The sequence below is a fragment of the Chenopodium album genome, chromosome 24 (assembly GCF_948465745.1).
Source record: "Chenopodium album chromosome 24, dcCheAlbu1.1, whole genome shotgun sequence".
In the NCBI taxonomy this organism is placed as follows: Eukaryota; Viridiplantae; Streptophyta; class Magnoliopsida; order Caryophyllales; family Amaranthaceae; genus Chenopodium; species Chenopodium album.
In genome coordinates this window covers 16,560,370-16,581,754 of record NC_137857.1, presented here as the reverse complement: position 1 = coordinate 16,581,754, position 21,385 = coordinate 16,560,370, and the positions used below count along the sequence as shown (strand labels likewise).

At 46.1% G+C, this 21,385-nt stretch overlaps 1 protein-coding gene across 1 annotated transcript; it reads left to right on the top strand.

Moving 5' to 3' along the window:
- Positions 1-3,451, top strand: LOC145610613 (uncharacterized). Its single transcript, XM_081665922.1, has 2 exons — positions 1-110; positions 3,007-3,451. Exons 1-2 carry the CDS (start codon positions 1-3, stop codon positions 3,449-3,451), a joined length of 555 nt encoding a protein of 184 aa, XP_081522048.1.
- The last annotated feature ends 17,934 nt before the right edge of the window (positions 3,452-21,385 follow it).

Below are 21,385 nucleotides of genomic sequence, written 5' to 3'. Positions count from 1 at the left end.
ATGCCCCACAAAAATGGCACTTCTTCTTCGAAGAAAGATCGTATGGTGCCAGGGAAAGGTCCATTTTCCACGCCGTCACCTTCTCCGTCGTCAACGCCTTCAGCGGGCAGGCACTCCTCAGGGGGGCCAGCTCGAAAGGGGCATCTCGGGAGAAATCTCAATCTCCTTCTCATCACACTCAATAGCGGACAAGCCCTCCTCGCTAAAGCCTTTCCAATGCTAGGAGACAACCTTTAAGCATTCACTCTCGCTCCCGTTCTCAACCGAGGACCCCCTAAACATGGCCCTCAACCGAGGATTTAGCGAGGGCGGTTGGGGTCCTCATGAAAGCCATGAAGGCCTAGGCAATGCCACCTCCACCTCCTCGTGACCGTTCACCTCCTTTGACGAGACAAGTACGGAGGAGAATCGGCTAGGGGGAGGGAGGAAAGCCTCCATCCTTTAAAGAATTGGAGGATTAATGGGAAGAGGACACTTGGAGGACCGAGTGAGAAAGAAAAAATAACTCGCATTACTTCAGGTAGTCCAACACCCATAATTATCAAAGCAACAAAAGCAGTAGCTCTGCATCTCGGCCACAGTCTGCTCGCCGAAGCGTCCACGTACGCCTCGGCTCTCGGGAGGTGAGCGTGCACAGTCGCCTCTCCTATCCCGACCGCTCCAAGCCACACCCCGAGTCTTCCCAGCCGAGGACGAAAACCACTCCTACCTCTCTGAGAGGGCGGAGCACGGTTCCAACGGCTGCGAACAAGGGGAAGACCGTAATGCTTCCTACCAATTCTCCATTCGAGCAATGGATTCTGAAAGAGCATGTGCTGACGGTGAAAATTTCGTTGCACATTACTTATGATAGTACTTTGGATACGAAGGACCACATTGCCTCTTACGATGGGCATATGCATTTGAACCCCAGGTCCGAAGCGACCTGGTGCAAATACTTTCCTACCACTCTCAATGGGGTCGCGCAAGCGTGGATCACCAAGGGAGTCCAGGAGGGTTCCATAGCTGTGTGGGAAGATTTGTCCACCAAGTTCAGAAGCAAGTTTTCTATGGTGAACCACCGAGAGAAGACAACTGCAAAGCTCATGGGCCTGTAGCAAGGGGAGACCGTGAGTCTCCGAGACTACATGACTCGCTACAGCGACGAGTCGTCCGACATCACAAGCCTGGACCAAGGGTTGCTGTCTTTGCTTTGCAAAACGGTCTACAGACTAGCAAGTTCCTTGACTTCATGGTCATACATCCCTCGCGGACCTTGGAGGAAGCTCTGAACGCTTCGGATAAGTTCATCCGAGCCGAAGAGTGGAACAAAAAATAAAACCCATCCCCAAACCGACTGCCGGGGGTAACGTACCCTCATGAAGATCCTCCGGTGATCATCACAATCCCGGGAAATTCCTTGGCTTCATGGTTAGCAAAAGAGGGATTGATGCCAATCCCGCAAAGGTGCAAGCGGCACTCGACCTTCCCAAGTTGAAAACAAAGAGGTACTTTCAGCGGCTCACCGGAAGAATGGTCACCTTGTATAGGTTCACTTTAAAGCCTCGGACAAGGGGTTACCTTTCTTCAAAGCCCTGAAACTCCTAAAAACCAAAGAGCTCATCTGGGAAGACGAGCAAAGGGAAGCCTTCAATTAGCTACTGGAGCATCTGGCTCAACTCCCAAAGCTGGCTCGCCTAGTTGAAGGAGAAACCCTGTACTTGTATGTGACAGTTAGCCCAGCCACTATAAGTGCAGTGCTGCTAAGGGAAGAAGAAAAAGTCTAGCAGCCGATTTACTTCGTCAGCCATACTCTGACGGATGTCGAGACTCGCGACCCCCTACTTGAGAAAGTTGCTTATACGGTAGTGGTAGCCGCTCGGAAGCTGAGGCCCTATTTTGATTGCCATCAAATAGTGGTCTTAACTTATCAGCCGCTGGAAAAGATCCTCGGCAAAGTTGAAAAAAATCTTGTAGGCTAGCTAAGTGGGCCTTCGAGCTCACAGAGTTCAGCATCAACTACCAGCCAAGAGCAGCTATCAAAGCTCAAGCTCTAGCGGTCTTCCTAGCCGAATGCTCGTACCAGGAGACGCTAGGTGAAGAAAAGAAAATTTGGACCGTTTTTACAGATGGATCCTCTACCGTAAATGTTTCGAGGGCAGGGGTAGTGATAACCTCTCCCGAAGGCAAATCTTTCGAGTATGTACTAAAATTTTCATTCAAAGCTTTAAACAACGAAGCCGAATATGAGGCAGCAGTTGCTGGCCTAGAACTGTTCATCTCACTAGATGCCGAACATGTCTGTCTCAAGACAGACTCTCAGCTTGTCGCAAATTAGATCCGAGGTGAATATGAGGCCAAAGAGCCCTCGATGATATCCTACCTCGCAAAGATCAAAACTATAATTGCGAAGCTGAGAACTTTTGAAGTTCAACTGATTCTAAGGGGTTAGATTGCACAAGCCGACGCTCTCTCCAAGCTTTCTAGTTCTACTCTAACCAAGCTGAACTGATCTCGACGAAGTACTAGAAGTGTGCTGCGTCGACCATGAGCCAAGCTAGATGGATCCCATCTTAGCTTACAAGCTTCGGGGAGAAATTCGCGAAGACAAAATCCTAGCCTCCAAAATGAAGCGGACAAGCTCTAGGTTCATCGTCTTTAGAGGAGGGCTCCTGAAAAAATCCTTCTCAACCCCATGCTGAAATGCGTCGGAATAACAGATGCTGATTACATTCTTTGGGAAATCCACCTCAGCATCTGCTGGAACCACATTGGGGAAAGGACATTAGCCCATAAGGCATTGAGGGCAGGGTACTACTAGCCCACCATGATCTCAGATGCTAAGGAACTGGTCAGAAAGTGTGAAAAATGTCAAAAATTCGCACTAGTTATCCTTCAGCCAGCCCGAGATCTCCTGTTAATCTTAAATCCGTTTCCATTTGCCCATTGTGGGTTGGATATCTTGGGTCCCTTCCCGGATGCTCCAAACTAGAAAAGGTGGCTGATAGTCGGAATTGACTATTTCAGCAAGTGGATCGAGGCCGAAGCAGCCTTGAACATTACAGAGCAAATTGTAAGGAAGTTCATCTGGCAGAACATTATCACTCGCTTCGGTATACCAAAGGTATTTGTCTTTGATCATGGAAGGCAATTTGACAATCTTCCACTGAGGCGGTACACTGATGAGTTCAACATTAAGTTGGCATACTCAGCAGTGTGTCACCTGCAAAGTAATGGGCAAGCCGAAGCTACAAATAAACAAATCCTTAACGCTCTGAAGAAGAGGGTTGAAGATCAAAAGTCCAAGTGGATAGAGGAACTCCCCGGAACTCTTTGGTCACTTCAGACAACTGAAAAAGAGGCGACGAGCCACTCACCTTTTGAGCTAGTGTATGGTGTTGAAGCCGTTGTTCTAGTGAAAATCAGCTCTGAATGTCTGCGAGTGCACCACTTCTCGGTTGAGAATGAGTAACTCATGAAAGAATCCCTTGATTTCCTAGACAAAGTCAAAGACTCAGCCCGAGACAGAATGGCTGCATATAAGCAAAGAATCAGCAAGTTCTACAGCCGAAGAGTTCATGCGAGACCTCTCAAAATTGGGGACCTCGTCCTTCGGAATGTTGCGGCTGTGCAGTAGCCGAATCCATGGGAAACTGTCAGCCACTTGGGAGCGACCTTATGAAATTTATGATGAGCTTCAGCTTGGAACATACCGACTTCAACAGTTAGATGGGACTAAGTTGTAAAATCACTGGAATGCTGATGTACTTAAGAAATACCATGTGTAAACCTTCAAGGCGGAACAATCTTTGTAAGTGCATTATGAATTATTAATGAAAGGCCTCAGAGCCACCATTTCTACAAATCTTCGCAAATTTTTTATCTTGTACATTTTCGGTCTTTTCCGTTTTCTCTAAGAGGGTTCTTCCTCGGCTCTGTCCGAAACATTTTCCTTTAGAGGCACTGTGTTTCGGATTGCCGTTGAACCTGCCTAAAATGGAACACCAATCTCACCATCGAAGTATTGCCCCTCAGGGGCACTGTACTTTGAAAACATTAGTTCTTGGGGGCAAAGAGACCATGGACGAATCTGAGGTATTGCATTAAGTTGGCCCTGTACCTCGGATGGTTATTGTTTGAGACATTGCCTTAAGTTGGCCTTGTGTCTCAAATATCCATTTCCTCGGATGAATGAAAAAACATACAAGTGTAAATTTGACTTAGAAGTTTTGTCGAAGTAAAAGCTTCGTTAATGATAAAGAAACGAGTTCAGCCATCTTAGAAATCCGAAGACAAGCACTTCAGATTTTTGGGGGGCAGGAAGCATACAAGTTCGAATTATGTTAAGCCGAAAATTTTCCAAGCCGAAGCTTTTTACTTAGAAGATTTTTGCGAATTTTCGGAAAAAACCGAAAAGCAAACACAGTTTTTAAGAAATGCAATGGAAAGAATAGCAAATTCATAGCAGGAGAAATATGCTCGGATCCCAAGCTACATCAAGTGAATATCTCAGAACATAAATGAACATGGGCAGCCGCCCACTAGCGAAAAATTATAGCTGCCGAATTACGTACAACACAAAAACAAATAAAGTTTGTACATCAAGGCAAGCTGAAGCAAAAAAACTCAAGGCAAGAAATTCAGAAGCGACAAGTTAAAAGTTAAGCGCATGTTGAACCGCAAGATTCTGAAGACGACTGCCCGAGTTCCTAGGGTTTAGCTGAAGGGTTAGGCCGAGTAGCAGCGCTGGGACTTTGTGCCGTTTCAGCTCCAGCTGTGGAAGATGAAGGTCGAGCGTTCAGCTTGGCTTCTTGCTCCTTTTCTTCAGCCTTCTTCCTCTGTCGAGCTTCTTCCAGCTCAGCATCATGAAGACGAGCCAAGAGGTCCAACTTAGCTTGACTTGCATAGACCATGTGAGGGTTGTTGATGTCTTCGGCCCAGACCTCACACTGATTCCATTGGATCTTTGGCTCAGCATGATGAGCCAACCTCCAAGCTACGTTGAAGCCGTTCCTGTAGCCTTGCTCAAACTCAGCCTTGGTGTAGATCTTGACCTTCAACTGCATCTGAGCTTCATCTAGCTTCTGCTGAAACACCTTTAAGCTCTTCTCGGACTGCTCTAGCTCGTTAGTAAGCTTAAAAGAGGATTCTTTCTGCGTTTCAAGCTTCCCGTTGGCTTCATCAAGCTGAAGCTGAACCCTTGCAGCTTCGTCACCTTTGTTCTTCAGCTGTTCTCGGACAAGACCCACTGCAGTTTGGGCTTGAGACAGTTCTGTTTCCTTTTCTTACAACTGAGCACCTATGTCCTGCAGCTTCTTGTCCTTGGCTTCAGTAGTAGTCTGAGCCTCGAGGAGTTGGGCTTCTCTATTTTAAACAGCTTGGCTGAGACGCTTCACCCTCTTCGTCCAGCGGCTTCTCCTTTTTTCAGAACCTCTCCTCTCGGCTAGCCGTCCGAGACTTGATTACTTCCTCAATTTTGTGCTCGATTCGGGATCGGAGATTGGGAACATCAACTGCCCCAAACCCGTTCAGCAGCGGTGAACCCTGATCAACTGCATGAGGAACATGTTTTTCCATTTGTTAGAAGAAGGTGCTGAAGGCTTCAGCCATCTTCTATTCATGCTCATCGGCAGTTTTGAATTTTTCCTCTGCAGTCGCATTCCTTAGCCCAAGTTTCAGCCTCTTTGATCTTTAGTTGAAGCGATTCAATCATCTCTACAGTAAGAGTATGATTGTGCACAACTTGTAACCCAAGGCATAAGTCAGCTAAAAAAAAAGAGAAAAAAGAGGAAAAAGCAGGAAACAGAAGTTACCTGCATTTACAGCCTTTGATTCTCAATTTTAGGATCAAGGATCTTTCTGCCAGGCTCGTCAATCCCAGCAGTTGAGAGGATGGACCATTCCCTTGCTTGATCAACCTCGCATAGGTTAGAGCAATCCCCGAAGTAGGCTGTAGCCTCCTTCCGATCGTTTCCCCAAATGATGTTCCAGACGCCTGATGAGACAGGGATGAGGGGTGCCGAGAACCCTATATCTCCGGACTGGAAGGTTCGAAAGGAAGGAATAGAAGACGAAGGAACTTCATTAGCTTTGGTTGGATCAGTTTTGTCCTTCTTCTTCTTAGTTGAGCCCGTTTGATCTCCTTCCAAATAGATCACCTTAACCTCTTCTTTGGGCTGATGCGCCACGAAAGCATCAGCCTCGCGCTAAATGTCTTCAGTAAACCCTTTTTCGGATGCAGTAGCAACACTCTCCTCAGCTGCACCAATGGCAGCAGTATCCTGGGATACGTGCTTAGCAGCACTCTCTTGGTTCAGCACCTCCTCTTGAAGCACCTCATTCGGGTAGGAGTCCTTTGGTCGACCTCCATGTCTTGGGTGACAAGAGGTGGTGAAGGAGTCTTGGGAGGGCTCTTAGGTGGTGGAGGAGCCTTCGACGACGCCTTTCCATCCTGGCGTTCTTAGATTTTGATGCCCCCATTTGGCATTGCAGTTACAGAAAACTGCCCAAGAGCAACCACCGCCCTTCTTTGGTGAAAGGTCTTCGGCAAAATTGTCCATGTATGAATCAGAGCTCTCAGACGAAAGGACTTCGGCAATTACAAGAGCTTTTCCTTCTCTTCTTTTTCTGCCGCCATCTCCTTCGCCAGACTACAGAAAATGGGGGGGGGGGGGGGCAGAAAATAGGATAAGCAAGCAATCAAATAAAACCTTCAGCCAAAAAAAAAAATGCTTATTCAATTCTGGAGGACTCACCGAGGTCTTCAACAGACTCACGTCTTCAGCAGCCGCTGCTTCTTGCACTTATGCAGCACCAGAATTCCCTTCCCTGCTTTCAAAAGCCTCAGCTACCCTGGCTACCTCGACATCGATGATAACAACTTCTTCTTCTACAGGGGATAGGCGGAAGAGAGGATCCTGCTTATCCCACCTAGGCTTCTACTGCAGATAATCTACAGCAGCGGTGATCTGAAGTTTGTTGAAGTGCAGGTGTAGAGGGTGATCTTTGTAATAAGTAATCTGCAGCGCGTTGTTCGTCACTACTCTATCGATGTTGATTCCGAGACGCTCATAATTAACTTTAAAAGCAAACGTTGAAAGTACTTAAGTATGAAGCAAATACAAGAAAAATAAAGTCCCCGACCCCAGCCGAAAATACATACAGTCTCGGTACTTTTGGTTAAGGACGACAACAGCAAGCATGCGCTCCTAGAATGCGTAGAAAGAGCAGGGAAACCAGGTCTCAGGAACATTCTTCCATCATCCCTTGCCTCCAGGATTCTCCTTCTTCCCGAAGAGATTCAGCTGGGCATAGCTCGGATGGTTAGCTACACTAGGTTCTTCAGGGCCAAGATCCTACATGCTTGGATCAGAATTTGATAGGCACTTAGGGGCACCAAAGAAGTACGGCTGATTAAGATTCGAAGGAGCACTAACCCAGATCCACTGGCCTCGCCAGTCCAGAATGCTGTACAAAATTCAATTGTTCGGCAAGGCGGTAGGCTTCCCCGTTCTGCACCCACCAAGGGTAAGGGCTGCAAGTCATTAACCCGAAGTTCTCTTCGGCGTTTACCCACTTGGTGGCCCTAGGGGGCAACTCCCAGGGCGCCGAGGCCAGGTTCTCTTCCTGACCAGAGGTGCCTGTCTCCCCCGTTCCTCGGGGAGGCACCGAGGTTATCGGCGCATCAGGGATCCCTTCCCCGCGAGCAAGCTGAGGGTTTTCCTCACCTTCGTTCCTGATTCTATCCCTAGGATGTCGAGTTTGACCTCGACCCATTGTTGAATTACTCGAAAATTTGAGAGAAAAATCGAAAAAAGAAGGGTTATTAGAAACCCAATGAAAACCGAAGAAAATTTAAAGAAAATTACCTTAATCTGAAGCGGAATTCGCCTATCTACAAGTTTGGAGCAACGAATTTTGGTTTTGAAGCCTTAATTTTGGGGAAAATGCGAAGTGTGAGGTCGGAATCAAGGGTTTTGCGCGATTTTGGAGTGTGAATTAGTGAAGAAATGAGGAGAAAGAGAGAGTGGAATGGCAGTTTTAATATTTCTAGAAAGAGGAATTCCGGGAGTCCGCGCCTTTAATCTCCCATTACTCCTCGTTAAGTAGCCGTTATACACACTCCCTCCAAATTAACTACCTAGTATCAGTTCAACTTCCTTAATCATTACCCAAATCAGTTATTTCACTAATTACTATTTAAATTCAAATTTTTTGATTAAGTAAAGCATAACTTGTAATTCTTAATCCCAACTTTGGGCGATTTACGTTCATTAATCCCAACAATCGATTATTTTTAAATTATCCCAACTTTGGGGGGAGTCTTCTTTTAACAGGCCAAAACCGGTCAACAAAAGTCAATCGCCTATAACATCAGGTTATTGGACATGTGTCAACACTTAATTTGTCCCAAAAAAAAATAAAATCAAAGTTTAAAAAAAATCAGTAAATGAAAAAAAAAAAATCCTCCCTTAGCACCACCAAGAACCCAACCGCCTTCATCCCATCCTGCCCCACCACCTCCTCCCTAACAGCCACCGAAACCCAGCCGAAAACCACCAAACCCCTTCCTATTCCCCCACGCAACCACTGAAAGCCCAAGTTCCCTACCACTGAAACCGTAAAACCCAGCCACCGAAAACGAGAAATAGAGGGGGGGGGGAAGGAAATTAGAAACGAGAAGCAGAGGGAGGATGAGGGGGAATCAGCGGCGAAAGGGAGGGGGAGGGGGAACCAGCGGCGACAGGGGGAGGGGGAATCCGCGGTGAAAGGGGGTCGAGGTTTGCGCGAGATGGTTATAATGGGGGCCGAGATTCGCGCTACTAGTGGTATTGTGGGTCAGGTAAGCACTGCTGGTGGTAATGGGGGTCAAGGTTTGCGCGAGATGGTGGTTTTAGGGGTCGCGGTTGGTGCAACTGGTGGTTTTTGTGGTTTTGGGTGGTTGTTGGGATTCTACTAGTGGCCGGAATCGGGAGGGGTTTTGGCTGGGGTTTTTTTATTTAAATTTTTTTTGTTTTTTTTTTGACCAATGAAATTGTGACATGTGGCATTTAAGGAAAAAATAAAAAAAACCTTTTAAACAGGTCACCAGTCATTTGACTTGATAAAAGAATGCGCCCCGAAAGTTGGGATTATTTAATAATAGTCGATAGTTGGGATTAATGAAAGTAAATCACCCAAAGTTTGGATTAATAATTACAAATTTTCCTTAATTAAATAATTTACTTCCCTCCTTTTTTGCAAATCAAAACCCAACCCATCATGCTTCCGAATCAGGTCTGGGAGCAAATTGTTTGGGTCCAATTTAGCCTAATTGGGCCTAGTCCATAAATGATTTAATTATAAGCCCAAGATCAAAGGTTCAACTCTCCAATCCATGCCAAGTCAAGCCAACAGTCTAGTCAATGTGGCAAGCCCACTTGGCTTTAGGCCCACATCTCCTATTCTGGAAAGGTATTAAAGCCTTCACTTCTCCCACATTACATTCATTCACATATGGCCTCAAGCAATTAATTCTCTTGCATAGCTTTCTCTCTCTAAACACTGTAATAACTTCGGCCTCAGAGGGGCCTTCCTCGGTACAACCCACGAGGCTAGTTTACGTGTGTTTCCTGTGCAGGAAATCCCAGCCTAGTTATCACTTGGATCAAGATCAGTCTTCAGCCCACTAGAAAGGACCTTGCCGAAGGTCCCATTGTTTTTCCCGAAACACATAGTATTGAGAAAAATTTAACCCTGGGAATCACTCTAATTGATAAAACTTTCGAAATTCTTAGAAGCTGTAAAAGAATGAAAATACTGCTACTCCACTCCTAATGAACAAGAATAGAGAGAAGATGGGGATTTCCCATCCTCCCACATTCAAATGCTCGGCGAAATTACATTTCTACACATAAAAATTAAAAGAAATCAATTAATAGATAAAATGAACTACTCTGTTTATTAAAAGATTCAATATTTGAAAGATTAAGCTTAAGAAAGAATTAGAAATGGGGTTTTGGGCTAAGAATTTGGGAGAAAACTGAAGATGAATTGAATATCAATAATTAATAACATTATTAACATATAACAACCACTATATAAAATGATAATATCACTTATCAAAACCTCACATTTACTCTAAAATGTAAATTATTTAGCAAGTAAACTTACAAGATTGAACTTCCTGATCGTTTGAGAATTTCGGCAACCGTACTTCCATTGATCCTTAGTTCAGTACATTTGTTCCAAGTGTGGATCCAAGGGTTCTGCTGGGTGAGTTGGGTCCCGTCAACTACCTACACAAGGCAGCACACGTAAACTGCCCTCGGGGGTGGCTCGAGGAACCCCCCTCCGAAGCTTAAGTTAGAAAGTGTTTAGAGAGAGAAAGTGTACTTAGAAAGATGTAGAAAGTGCAATAGCTTTATTGTCTAACCTCTTTTCCGTTGTACTTTACCCTCTATTTATAGGCGTACTATCTCCTTCGTGGAGAGTTTAGCCTGGTCAGCCCTGCGGGCTGACTCTGCCGGGCTGATGAACCCTTCTTTAGCTGCTTACTCGGCAGTGAGTGCGCACCCTGGGGGCTGGGCGATAGTTCAGCGGGAGCTACCCTATACAACTAGCCCCTTAAGAGGTGGTATGAGGTCACTCATGCCGACTCTTTGCCTCTAAGAACGTTCTTCTCAACTGAGCCCAGCTGGAAGGAATAGCTCAGCAGGAGCTATCCCCTACAACTAGCCCCTCAAGAGATGGCGTGAGATTCTTTTCATGCCAGTTGTTCTGAGCGTGTGGCCTTATCGGCCTTAACTCAATGGGTCGTCTGACTGAAATAACCTGTACACTCCTAGCCCCTCAAGCCTCTGGGGTGTTGGGGCGCCCTGGAGGCTTGGGAGATCAGGTAATGCTGTTGATGAGTCTACTGCCCTATTGCTTGTACAGTGACATTTGTTCTAGACTTGAGAAGTGACGAGCTCGTAGAGAGGAATTTTGATCACTCCCGCTAAAGTTTGAGAAATGACGAGCTTGCAGAGAGGAATTTCGATCACTCCCACTGAAGTCTGAGAAATGACGAGCTTGTAGAGAGGATTTTCGATCATTCTCGCTGAAGTCTGAGAAATGACGAGCTTGCAGAGTTGATTTTCGATCACTCCCGCTGAAGTGCTCTCTTCTCGGAGAGATTTTTTTTTTTGGCCGGGAATCGCATTTGCATGAGCGGGACACGTGTTGGCAATCCGGGCTGTCAGTTTGATTTTACTGAAGTGACATGGCGGTTTGGCTTTTCCTTGTGTCTAACTGCCTATTTACTCCATATTAATTTCACTGTCCCCCTCTTTAACTTACATCTTTTTACGCCTCTAATTTTTTCATCTTCCCTCTTCATTATTTCGGCATTTCATAATTTTCGCTCTTTGTTCTTCCTCTGTCAAGCGTCCTTGATCCTCCATTGTTGTGGTAAGTTCCTGCTTCTTCGTCTTTGTTTTTTCTTTAATTTTCGCTTTACTTGCTTTTTCTTCCTTAAGTCTTTCTCTTTTGCTAACTTTTCCCTTCTTTGTTCTTCTTAATTGCAGATTTGAACTTTCGTCTTGTTTGGGCTTTTGTCTCCGCCATTGCTGTTGTACCCTGTTGCTTTTGCAACTTTTTCCTTAAAGGTACTTACTTTGTACCTTTTGTTGTTTGTATTTACCAAATTTTGCTTCTTTTTGCTTTTTCTTCGCAAAATTGTGCCTTTTGATTCTTCCTAATTGTCTCTATTCCCATTTTTTCTCTTTTGTTGTTGTATTTGCATTCTTGGCTTTTTTCTACTTATTCCATCATTGCCTCTAAACTGATTCGTTGATTTTCTCGTGCCCCATTGCTTTTTCTTTCCTTTGCGGGCCTGCATTCCTTTGTAGATTTCATAATGTCTGATGCCTCTGATAGTCAGAATATGAGTGAGCCTCAAACGGCCACGGGATCGGGTTCCTCTTCTTCCCAATCTTCTCTTTCAGGTGAGCGCCCTGCGCACACTTCTTCTTTTTCTCCTATTCCTTTACAAACTGTTATGCCTCCTGACCTTCCCCCTGCTGTGACCCCTGCCATTGCGTCTGGGTCAGGCAGTAGTCGTCCCGCTGAGGGTAGTGCATTTCACCCTTTCCGGCGTTGACCCCTTCCTGATTTCGTTGATCCTTACTGTGAGCGGGTGCTTACGCTGGATGGGATTCCCTTATCTCATCTTACTCGTCTGAGGATGCGCACAATGCGCCATCGAGTGTTGGCTGATGCTGTTAAGGCCAATCCCCCTGAAGTGTCTCTTGTTAGTCCTATTCCCCATGTTCAGCCTTTAAACAGTTTTGCTTGGCTTGATGACATGGCTGACATGCATCGGTTTGATCATTATGTAGTGCGTGGTGGGAATACTAGGACTCCAACACCTTCTCCTTCCCCAGCAGTTCAATTAAGTAGAGTGGCTGAATCTCCTGGCGATCGCTCATACTTCGACTGCCAGCTTACTTATGTTGTTCAGCCCGTAGAGGAGGGCAAGACTGAGTTCTTTCTTGACGACAAGGGCTATGGGCCTAAGAACTGTGTTTTAGATTCTAGTTGGCGTAAGGACGCTGAGAGACTGGATCTGGCTGCTGTTGGGCAGAAGTTTTACGGTTTTGGGGAGGGCTACGAGCTGGTTCTGCCTGCTAATGGTGCTAAGCTATCAGCCCCTCCTGCAGGTCATATTGCTGTGTTCGCATCGCAGGGCATGAGGTTCCCTTTAGACCCTACCTTAGAGAAGTTGTTGCGTGCTTTTAACATCTGTATATCTCTGGTTCATCCTGCCTCCCTGCACACTCTGATTTGTTTGTTGTGGTTCTTGAGGTTTCGAAGGTACCCTGAGTCTCTACATTTGTTCAAGTCTCTTATGAGCCTGAAGAGATCAGCCTCTAGGACTGAGTCAGGTGGTACTATGTTGCTCCCAAAGAGAGCAGAGTCTTGTCCTACCCAAAACTTGGGCGTTTCAGGGACTGGACTGGTAAGTTTTTCTGGGTGAAGGTGCCTTCCAACTTTGCTGCTCCTCACAACTTTAGAGAAATTCGCACCAACATGGCTGGGGTCACAGTTTCTCCTTCTGAACCTACTCGTGAAACAGAGGCTTTTGAGGCTTTGCAAGGGGCGGGGTCAGGTGACTCCAAGTTTCTTAAGGTCTGGCTGCCCAAATCCATTTACATTGTGGGTAATGAGCAGCTTTCTGCCATGCGTTTGTGTCGTGCGCATGATCTGATGAGCTTTTTCTGCCCTTTGCCTTTTTTCTGTTTTCTTCCCTTCCTTTTTTTTTTGTCTTATTTGACTTTTTGTCATTTTGTGTTTTCAAGCTAGGACAAGTTGGACAAAAGCATGCTCGGGCTGGCCGATAATTAGAAAGACCCCTTGACTGCCACCCCTGAGAACCCTCCTCAGATCTTTGATACGCTGGAGGTGTATGCGGTTCCCTGAAGGGTGAGGCGCGTTTGGCTCCCGCTGAGCTGCGGGCTGTTGTTGGCACCGTAGCCACTAATGAGCGTGCTGGGTCTAGCCCCACTGAGCCTGAACCTTCGTCTTCTACTATTAGGAGTAGGCGTGACACTCGCCCTGCTCCTCGAAAGGTGGCTTCAGATTCTGAGGCGTTAGTGGCGCCTACTACTTCCCCTGAGAAGCAGTCTGTCGCGGCTTCCGGCCGGGTGGCACCTCAGACTTCTGCTGCCAAAAGGCAACGTGAACAAGCTTCTGAAGAACCAAAGGCTACTTGTTTAGGGTAATTTTACCCCTCCATGTGGCCCAATCAGAGGGTGACACGTGTCAGCCCGGGGATGGTCCAAAGTGGACCTCTCCCTGTGTGACACGTGTCATTCCGGATATTTGGGGGAAAAAGTCGGCCCTCAGGCCCAAATCCCGAGAAAGCCGCAATGCGACGCAGCCTATCTCTGATCAGGGTTCTGTCACCTAATCAGGGGCACAAATCCCAAGGACCCTATAAATAGGGGGATTCCCCTCTTTTGGAGGGCACGTTTTTCCATTTATTACAAACTATCCCTTTGATAGAGACAACTGAGCTAGAAAGCCTAGCAGATCCCCACCTAAATTTCCGCACCTTTTTCTCTCCTTCAAGTTACTAACTTGAGCGTTGGAGGCGGAGCACCACCCAAACGGTGTCTCTGTTGATTTTGCAGGTACAGAAGCCCTCCGGACCAGTCTTCGGGTTGTAAATCTCCCAAGGGACAAAAACACCCAAAACATTTGGCGCCGTCTGTGGGGAGAGTACCTCAAGATGGTTCAAAGTTCTGTACCAATTCTCAATTCTACCTCTCTACGTCCGGGCACTCAGACGGGTACCCCGGACGACATGCAACTGGTTATTCGGCCGGTAGGGTTTGAAATCCCTCAGCCTCAGCCAGAGGTATTCACTGAGGAGGAGGAAGAGGATGAAGATGATGATGTGGAGACCTACACATCTAAGGATGGCTCTCTCATCTCTAAATCCATTCGTTCCAGGGATCAACTGGAGCAAAATGCAGACCAGGCGGGCCCAAGCAGGCGCCCATCTGGAAGGCTAGAAGGGGAAACCCAGAAGGCCAAAGGTCAAGCCCCAGTCACCCGAGATGAGCTCATGAAATTCATGACCTCTTTCAAAGGTGAAATCAAAGCAATGATCAACCAAAACAAGGCAGGCTCTAGCAAGAGTCAGCCGGCTAAAAAGACTCCCAATGATGGGAAGAAGAAGAAGCCGGTCAAGGACAGGCAGCTAACTCCTCTCCCAAAGGAGAAGGCAGCCGCAAAACTTGACTGGTCTAAGATTTTGATGCCTCGGCGACCCCAGCCGGAGGCTAAGAAGACGTCTACCTTCGATGCTAGAGAAGTCATCAATCGAAGGAGGCAGCAGCAGTCTGAGTCAGCTTCTACCTCAAGCTTTCCAGACAACTTCAAGCAGGCTTCTGCAAGGAAATCTCCGTCCTTGCATGAGAGTTGGACAGGCGGTAAATCCGTCAACACCGAACCTCAGCTGATGATAGGGTCAATGCCATACGCACCCCAGGCGCAGTATGGGCAATATGGCCTCCAATTCATGCAGCCACCTCCTTTTGGAGGTCAGGCGGCATATACTCCTGCCCAGCCTCTGGACTGGCAGCTTCGGCTAATGAGGCTAGGCGAACAACCGTCTGCCTTTGCAGCCAATATAACCGAGGCGGCTCAGCCGGCCAAGGTTAAGAATGTATTGGTGGGCACCTATGATGGTACCACCAACCAGAAGACCACCTGATGGCATATACCAACCTCATGTGCTTGCAAGGTTGGGACGATGCCACCTGGTGTCGTTGTTTCCCGGCTACACTGAAGGGCATTGCCCAGCAGTGGTTTGGCAATTTGCTAGCTGACTCTATTGATAGCTTCAAGAGGCTAGCCTTCTTGTTTGCTACCAACTTCTCAATGAACATTCCTGCCAAGAAGACGAGCCTTGACTTGAGCACCGTCAGGCAGGGTGAGAGAGAAGGGCTACGCTCATATGTCAGGCGGTTCAACCTGGTCAGAATACAGATCCAGGGACTTTCTGACGAGGTAGCTTTCACAGACTTTTTCAAGGGTCTGAAGGACGGGTCGGCCTTTAAGTTCGACCTTGTTCGCAAAGGGGCATTTACGCTACAGGCGGCCCTGAGAGAGGCGGAGAGCTACATTCAGGCTACCGACCTCTGCTCGCCTGGTAGCCAGTCAGACTCCAAGAAGTCTGACAAACAAAAAGAAAGCCGGTCCGCTCAGCCGGGTAACAAAAAAGAAGAGAGCAAAAAGAGAAAAGAAGTCTGGGCGGTTAGTGATTCTGACCAGCCGTCCCAGAAGAAGAAGAAAGAGTTTAAACCGTACGTCCCCAAGTACGAGTTTAACAAAGATTGCAACTCTATCCTCATGGAGGTGAAGGATCGGCTGTCTATTGAGAAGCCGAATCCGATGAAGAGTTCCGTCCAGTCGCGGAACAAAAATAAATTTTGCCAGTTCCATGAGGAGGTTGGCCATGACACCAACGACTGCTTCAGTCTGCAGCGGACGTTGGACCGTCTGGCTGACAAGGAGCTTCTAAAGTCCTACATCTCTAAGTCCCCAGCCGGGGCAAAGAAGAAGAATAAGGGACAGTCCTCCAAGGCTGGCCCCCAGCCTGCTAGTAGCTCGGAAACCGACAAGGATCCGGTCTACACTATAGCAGGCGGATTTTCATGTGGTGGCCCTACCATCCGGGGCACCAAGAGCCATCTTCGAAAGATGGATAAGGATGATGATGAGCAGGCGTCTGCCTCCTCCACCTTCCCAGACGTCCTCATAACTGAGAAGGATAGGGGCAGCGTCCGCCGTCCGCATGACGACCCGGTCGTCATTATATGTAAAGTTGCCAACCAGCTGGTTGGACGGATCCTTATTGACACCGGCAGCTCGTCGGATATTATCAGCCTCCGGTGCCTGCAGAAGCTGAAATATAATGTCAGCAGCATGCATCCGGTTACCCACCCCTTGGTTGGTTTTGGGGGTGGGATGGTCTACCCAGCCGGCAGAGTTGATTTGCCCATCCGGCTGGGAGAAAAAGGCCAGGGACGGCATATTGTCGTCAGGTTCTTGGTCGTTGAGGAGTTGACCGCCTACAATATCATCCTTGGTAGGCCAACCCTCAACGAAGCTAAGGCGGTGATCATCCCGTCTCTCATGCTCATCAAGTATGAGCGGGATGACGGCTCTGTTGGTTCCCTGAATGGGGATCAGAAGACGGCTAGGGAGTGCTATCTCTCAGCCGTTAAAGATACTGTGGCCTCAGACGGCCAAGAGAAGGAACCAATAGACCTTGACGATGTCAAGGATGCCAACCCTTCCCCACCAGCCGTTGGTAAGAAAAGAAAAGCGCCTTTGCTGGTGGAGGTGAAGAAAGAGAAAAAATAGCAATCACTGACCGGGGAACGGTCAGACGAGCTCCGTCCCCAACCGGCTGGAGAAAATATTGATCTCGTTTTGGACGACAGCCGTCCAGAGCGTACGGTGAAGGTTGGGACAGTTGCTTATGCTACTCTGGGTGCAAGCTTGCACCTTCTGCTGAAAGAATTCAAAGACATTTTTGCCTTTGAAGTGGAAGAGATGCCAGGCGTCAGCCCGGATCTCGCTGTCCACAAACTCGCCATGGATCCCAAAAAGAAGCCCATCCGGCAAAAGAAAAGAAACCATGGCGAGGAAAGAAGTCAGGCGGCAGCCGCCGAAGTCAAAAAGGTGCTTGACGCCAGGTTCATTCGGCCTTGTAATTTCCCCGACTGGGTGGCCAATGTCGTCCTTGTCAAGAAACCGAATGGGACCTGGCGCATGTGTGTTGACTACACAGACCTCAACAAGGCGTGTCCAAAGGACAGTTACCCGCTTCCGAAAATCGATCGTCTGGTCGACTCTACACCCGGTCACGCCTTGATGAGCTTTATGGATGCCTACTCCGGCTTCCATCAGATACCCCTCTGGAAGAAAGATCAAGAGAAGACGGCCTTCGTCACTGATTTGGGGTTATTCTGTTATACTGTGATGCCGTTTGGCTTGAAGAATGCGCCTGCCACTTTCCAATGGATGATGAATACGGTCTTCATTAATCAAATTGGGAGGAATGTGGAGGCGTACATAGATGACATGATAGTCAAATCCAAGCAACAGGCGGATCACCTTGCTGATCTCCGAGAAACATTCACCACCCTTAGGCGGCATAAGGTCATGTTAAACCCCAATAAATGCGTCTTTGGTGTTGAGTCTGGGAAGTTTCTCGGATTCCTGATTGATCAAATGGGGATAGAGGCTAACCCCGAAAAGATACAGGCGGTAATTGACATGAAGTCACCCCGTTCTGTCAAGGAAGTTCAGAGATTAACTGGTTGCCTGGCCGCCTTGGGAAGGTTCCTCAGCCGGTCAGGTGATAAATGCCTTTACTTCTTCCAAGCAATCAGGAAGAAGACCAGGTTCGAATGGGGAGGCGATGCTGAGACGGCATTCCAGAAGCTGAAAGAGCACTTGCACTCTCTACCTAGGCTGGTCAGTCCTCTACCTAGGGAGACGTTGTATATGTACTTAGCCGTCTCAGATCATGCTCTCAGTGTCGTTCTCCTTGCTGAGCGAGACGGCGTTCAACTCCCGGTTTACTTCATTAGCCAGGTTCTTAAAAATGCTGAACTCCGGTACCCCGTGGTTGAAAAATTTGGCCTCGCTTTGTACATGGCATTCAAAAAACTGAAGCCTTACTTTCTGGCTCATCCGGTGGTGATTTACACCGACCAGCCACTCAAGTGGCCAATGTCTACCTTGGAGTCATCCGGCAGAATGTTAAAATGGGCTATTGAAATGCAAAGTCTTGAAATCACTTACTGTAGAAACCCATTTGTGTCTCCCCAAAACCAAACCCAATGATGAATACCTTTTGCGTCTCATAATCGAATGAGGTGAAAGTGTGAAAAGTCAAGTGTTGCGGTTAGTTTTTATTAAAATCCTTCTTTCTGTTTTCGAAAACCATTTCTATTTTATGAAAACGTCCAATTCAGTTTATTTTGGTCCATGATAAGGGTCCAATAATGGTGTAGTTGGATGGGGCTTGAAAAGATCTTTCCAACGATATATTATAAGCCCAATTCCGATGAATAATGAGGAAGTTATGGTCAAAATACTAAACTGGGCCCAAACCGGATTTTACCTACGACCCAATGATCATGAGGAGGGTCCAAAGGTTTAATCCTATTCCTAAACTAATTAGGATTGATTAGAATCTTCTATAAGTTTCTAAAATATCTTAATTATCCTTTTTTGAAAAGATAAGATGAAGAGTTTTGATTTGAATATAAACTTTCCTAATTCTATTCGGATTTAAAGATGTTCAAAGATAGTCAGATATTATTTTCGTGCCTCATATATTTTATCCAAATTTTATATGGTTGGATAGATCTTGAAATTATCTTTCCAATGATATATTATAATATTAAATCCGAGCTATAACGAAAAAGATATTAAAGATATACGAACTCTATCCAAAACTGACACCCTTTCACTATTTCGTCCCTATTCTTTTATCTACAAAAGATTTTAATCTGATTCCAATTGCATTAGAAAGTAGACTTCAAGAGCTTTCCAACGACATATTATATTACTTATTTGGACTTCTAGATCAAAATATATGATAAAAACAAAATCCGCAAAAATTGTCTCTGTCGCCAAACGACAGATTTGTCGCCTCGCGACAGACTCTGTCGCCTGGCGACAGGATAAATATCTGGCGACAAGGTCGGTTTGGTTAGCGACAGCGTGGAGTTTTATTCCTTATCAAATTCTATGATTTTCCGGACTATTTTCCTATAAATAGGGTCCGAACTTTCATGATCTCTCATCAACTCTCATCTATTCTCCCAATCAATTCTCTCTCTAAGCAATATATATTTTCTTTCTCTCTCTATTTCTAAACTAGCCTTTTTACATACAATATTCCGCATTCACAAGATCTTGTATCACTTAGCCAAGTTCGAAGTTGCCTTCGCCCTAGACGTAAAAGGTTGATAATTTCTGAGGGTTTTGTCCAAAACTAGTCAAAACTTTATTTAATTTGATTTCAATTTAATTCTTTAATTCTTTATTATTTTCATTGAAGTTACTAACTTGTGTATTTTGTTATTAGAAAGAGGTACGAGGCTTCAAAGTATGTAATCTTATTACTCTCTTTCAATGTAGAAAGCATGCTTATTATTGTTTAATATTCCTAGTATCATGTTAGGATGTTATTTTATGCTTTCTAGTATCATGTTTAGGGTGCCTTTATTATATCATGTTATCATGTTAGTACCATGTTAGGTTTAAAGCTTTGATCTTTATTGTTTAGTGACATGCTAGGGTTTGTTATTAATCTTGTTAGTATCATGCCTAGGATCTTGCTATTATTATTAAGCTTTGTTATGCCTTATCATGCTATTATCACGTTTATTATTTTGATTTATTATGTTGCTTGATATTTTTTATTGTTATTGCTTGATCACACCTTTTATGATTGTTAAAGGGAATTGGTACTTGAAATCACGCTTAATAAGATAATTATTAATTTGGTTTAGGCTAATGTGATTTTAATTCAAGTGGTCGCCAATAATAGTATTATTTGTGCATTAATATTCAACCAACATAGATTAAACAGGGTAGGTTCAATATAATGTTTGTATGTTATTCGAAAAGCGCACATGAATACGAGCAGAACAAAGTAGAGGCCTATTTTATAGGGCGGGTCCTTTCTTTTGTAGATTGGATTCGTACCCTCATCCCCGGACCCTATTTGGTTCAAGACCTTATGGAGTAGTTGATGGTCCTTTTGGATTGTCTTTTGGGTTTACAAGTTCCTAAAACTTGTTGGCGACTCTTTTTGCTCTTTTTCTTTCCCTTTGGAACGCCACCGTACTATAGTGTATGATCACAGTGGGGTTCAAGTTTGGGGTTATCATAATGCTTGAAATATTCCCTACACTTACGAACCAAGAAAGGCAGTGAAAGGTGTAGCGCAGTCTGGTCAGCGCATCTGTTTTGGGTACAGAGGGCCAATTAAGGAGAGCAGCCAGCCCTTTTTTATTCCCAAAACTCACCCCCTGTATCTTGAGGCAAGAATGGGGAATTCGCCGCTTCCAGGTCCGCAACCCTCATTTGTGTCAGGCGTTTGCCGACTTCATTGTGGAAATGACCCGTCCGGTGGCTCCGGATAATCTCAATCAGGTTTGGAAAGTGTATGTAGACGGGAGTTCAACAAAAAAAGCTTGTGGTGCAGGCGTAATTTATGAGTCTCCTGAGGGGGACAGATATGAGTATGCACTACGGTTCAAGTTTCAGGCCTCAAACAATGAGGCGGAATATGAAGCCCTGCTTGCCGGAATTCGCATGTGTAAGGCGGCAGGGGCAACCAAAATTGACGCCTACTCAGATTCACAGTTGGTCGTTAGCCAATATGAGGGAACATTTGAAGCAACTCACCCGGCTATGATCAAATATCTTCAGGCGGTCAAAGAGGAGGCTGGGTCACTTGAGGAATTTCATTTGAATCAAGTACCCAGGTCTGATAACAACCAGGCGGATGCCTTGTCAAAACTTGCATCCTCCGCCTGCCATGATATGCCTCGGTCAGTCTTTTGGGAAGTACTTGAAAAAAGAAGCATTTATGAAGATCCCATTGGAGTCCTAGACCGAAGCTCTACCTAGATGGATGGCATTCGGGCCTATCTCTCAGACGGGACACTTCCTGATTCGCCACAGGAGGCAGCCGTTCTGAAAAAGCGAGCTGCAAACTTCGAGTTAAGAAACGGAGAGCTCTTCAAGGCGGGGTTTCTTAAGCCTCTTTTGAAGTGTGTAACCCCAGAGAAAGGGAAGGAAGTTCTCGAAGACTTGCACTCAGGGTTCTGCGCCTCCCATGTAG

Excerpts from the sequence above, each read along its gene's own strand:
- LOC145610613 (XM_081665922.1), top strand. The coding sequence starts at position 1 with ATGCCCCACAAAAATGGCACTTCTTCTTCGAAGAAAGATCGTATGGTG. Across the intron at positions 111-3,006 it reads TCAACGCCTTCAGCGGGCAG|CAAGTGGATCGAGGCCGAAG; the intron begins GCACTCCTCAGG and ends TGACTATTTCAG.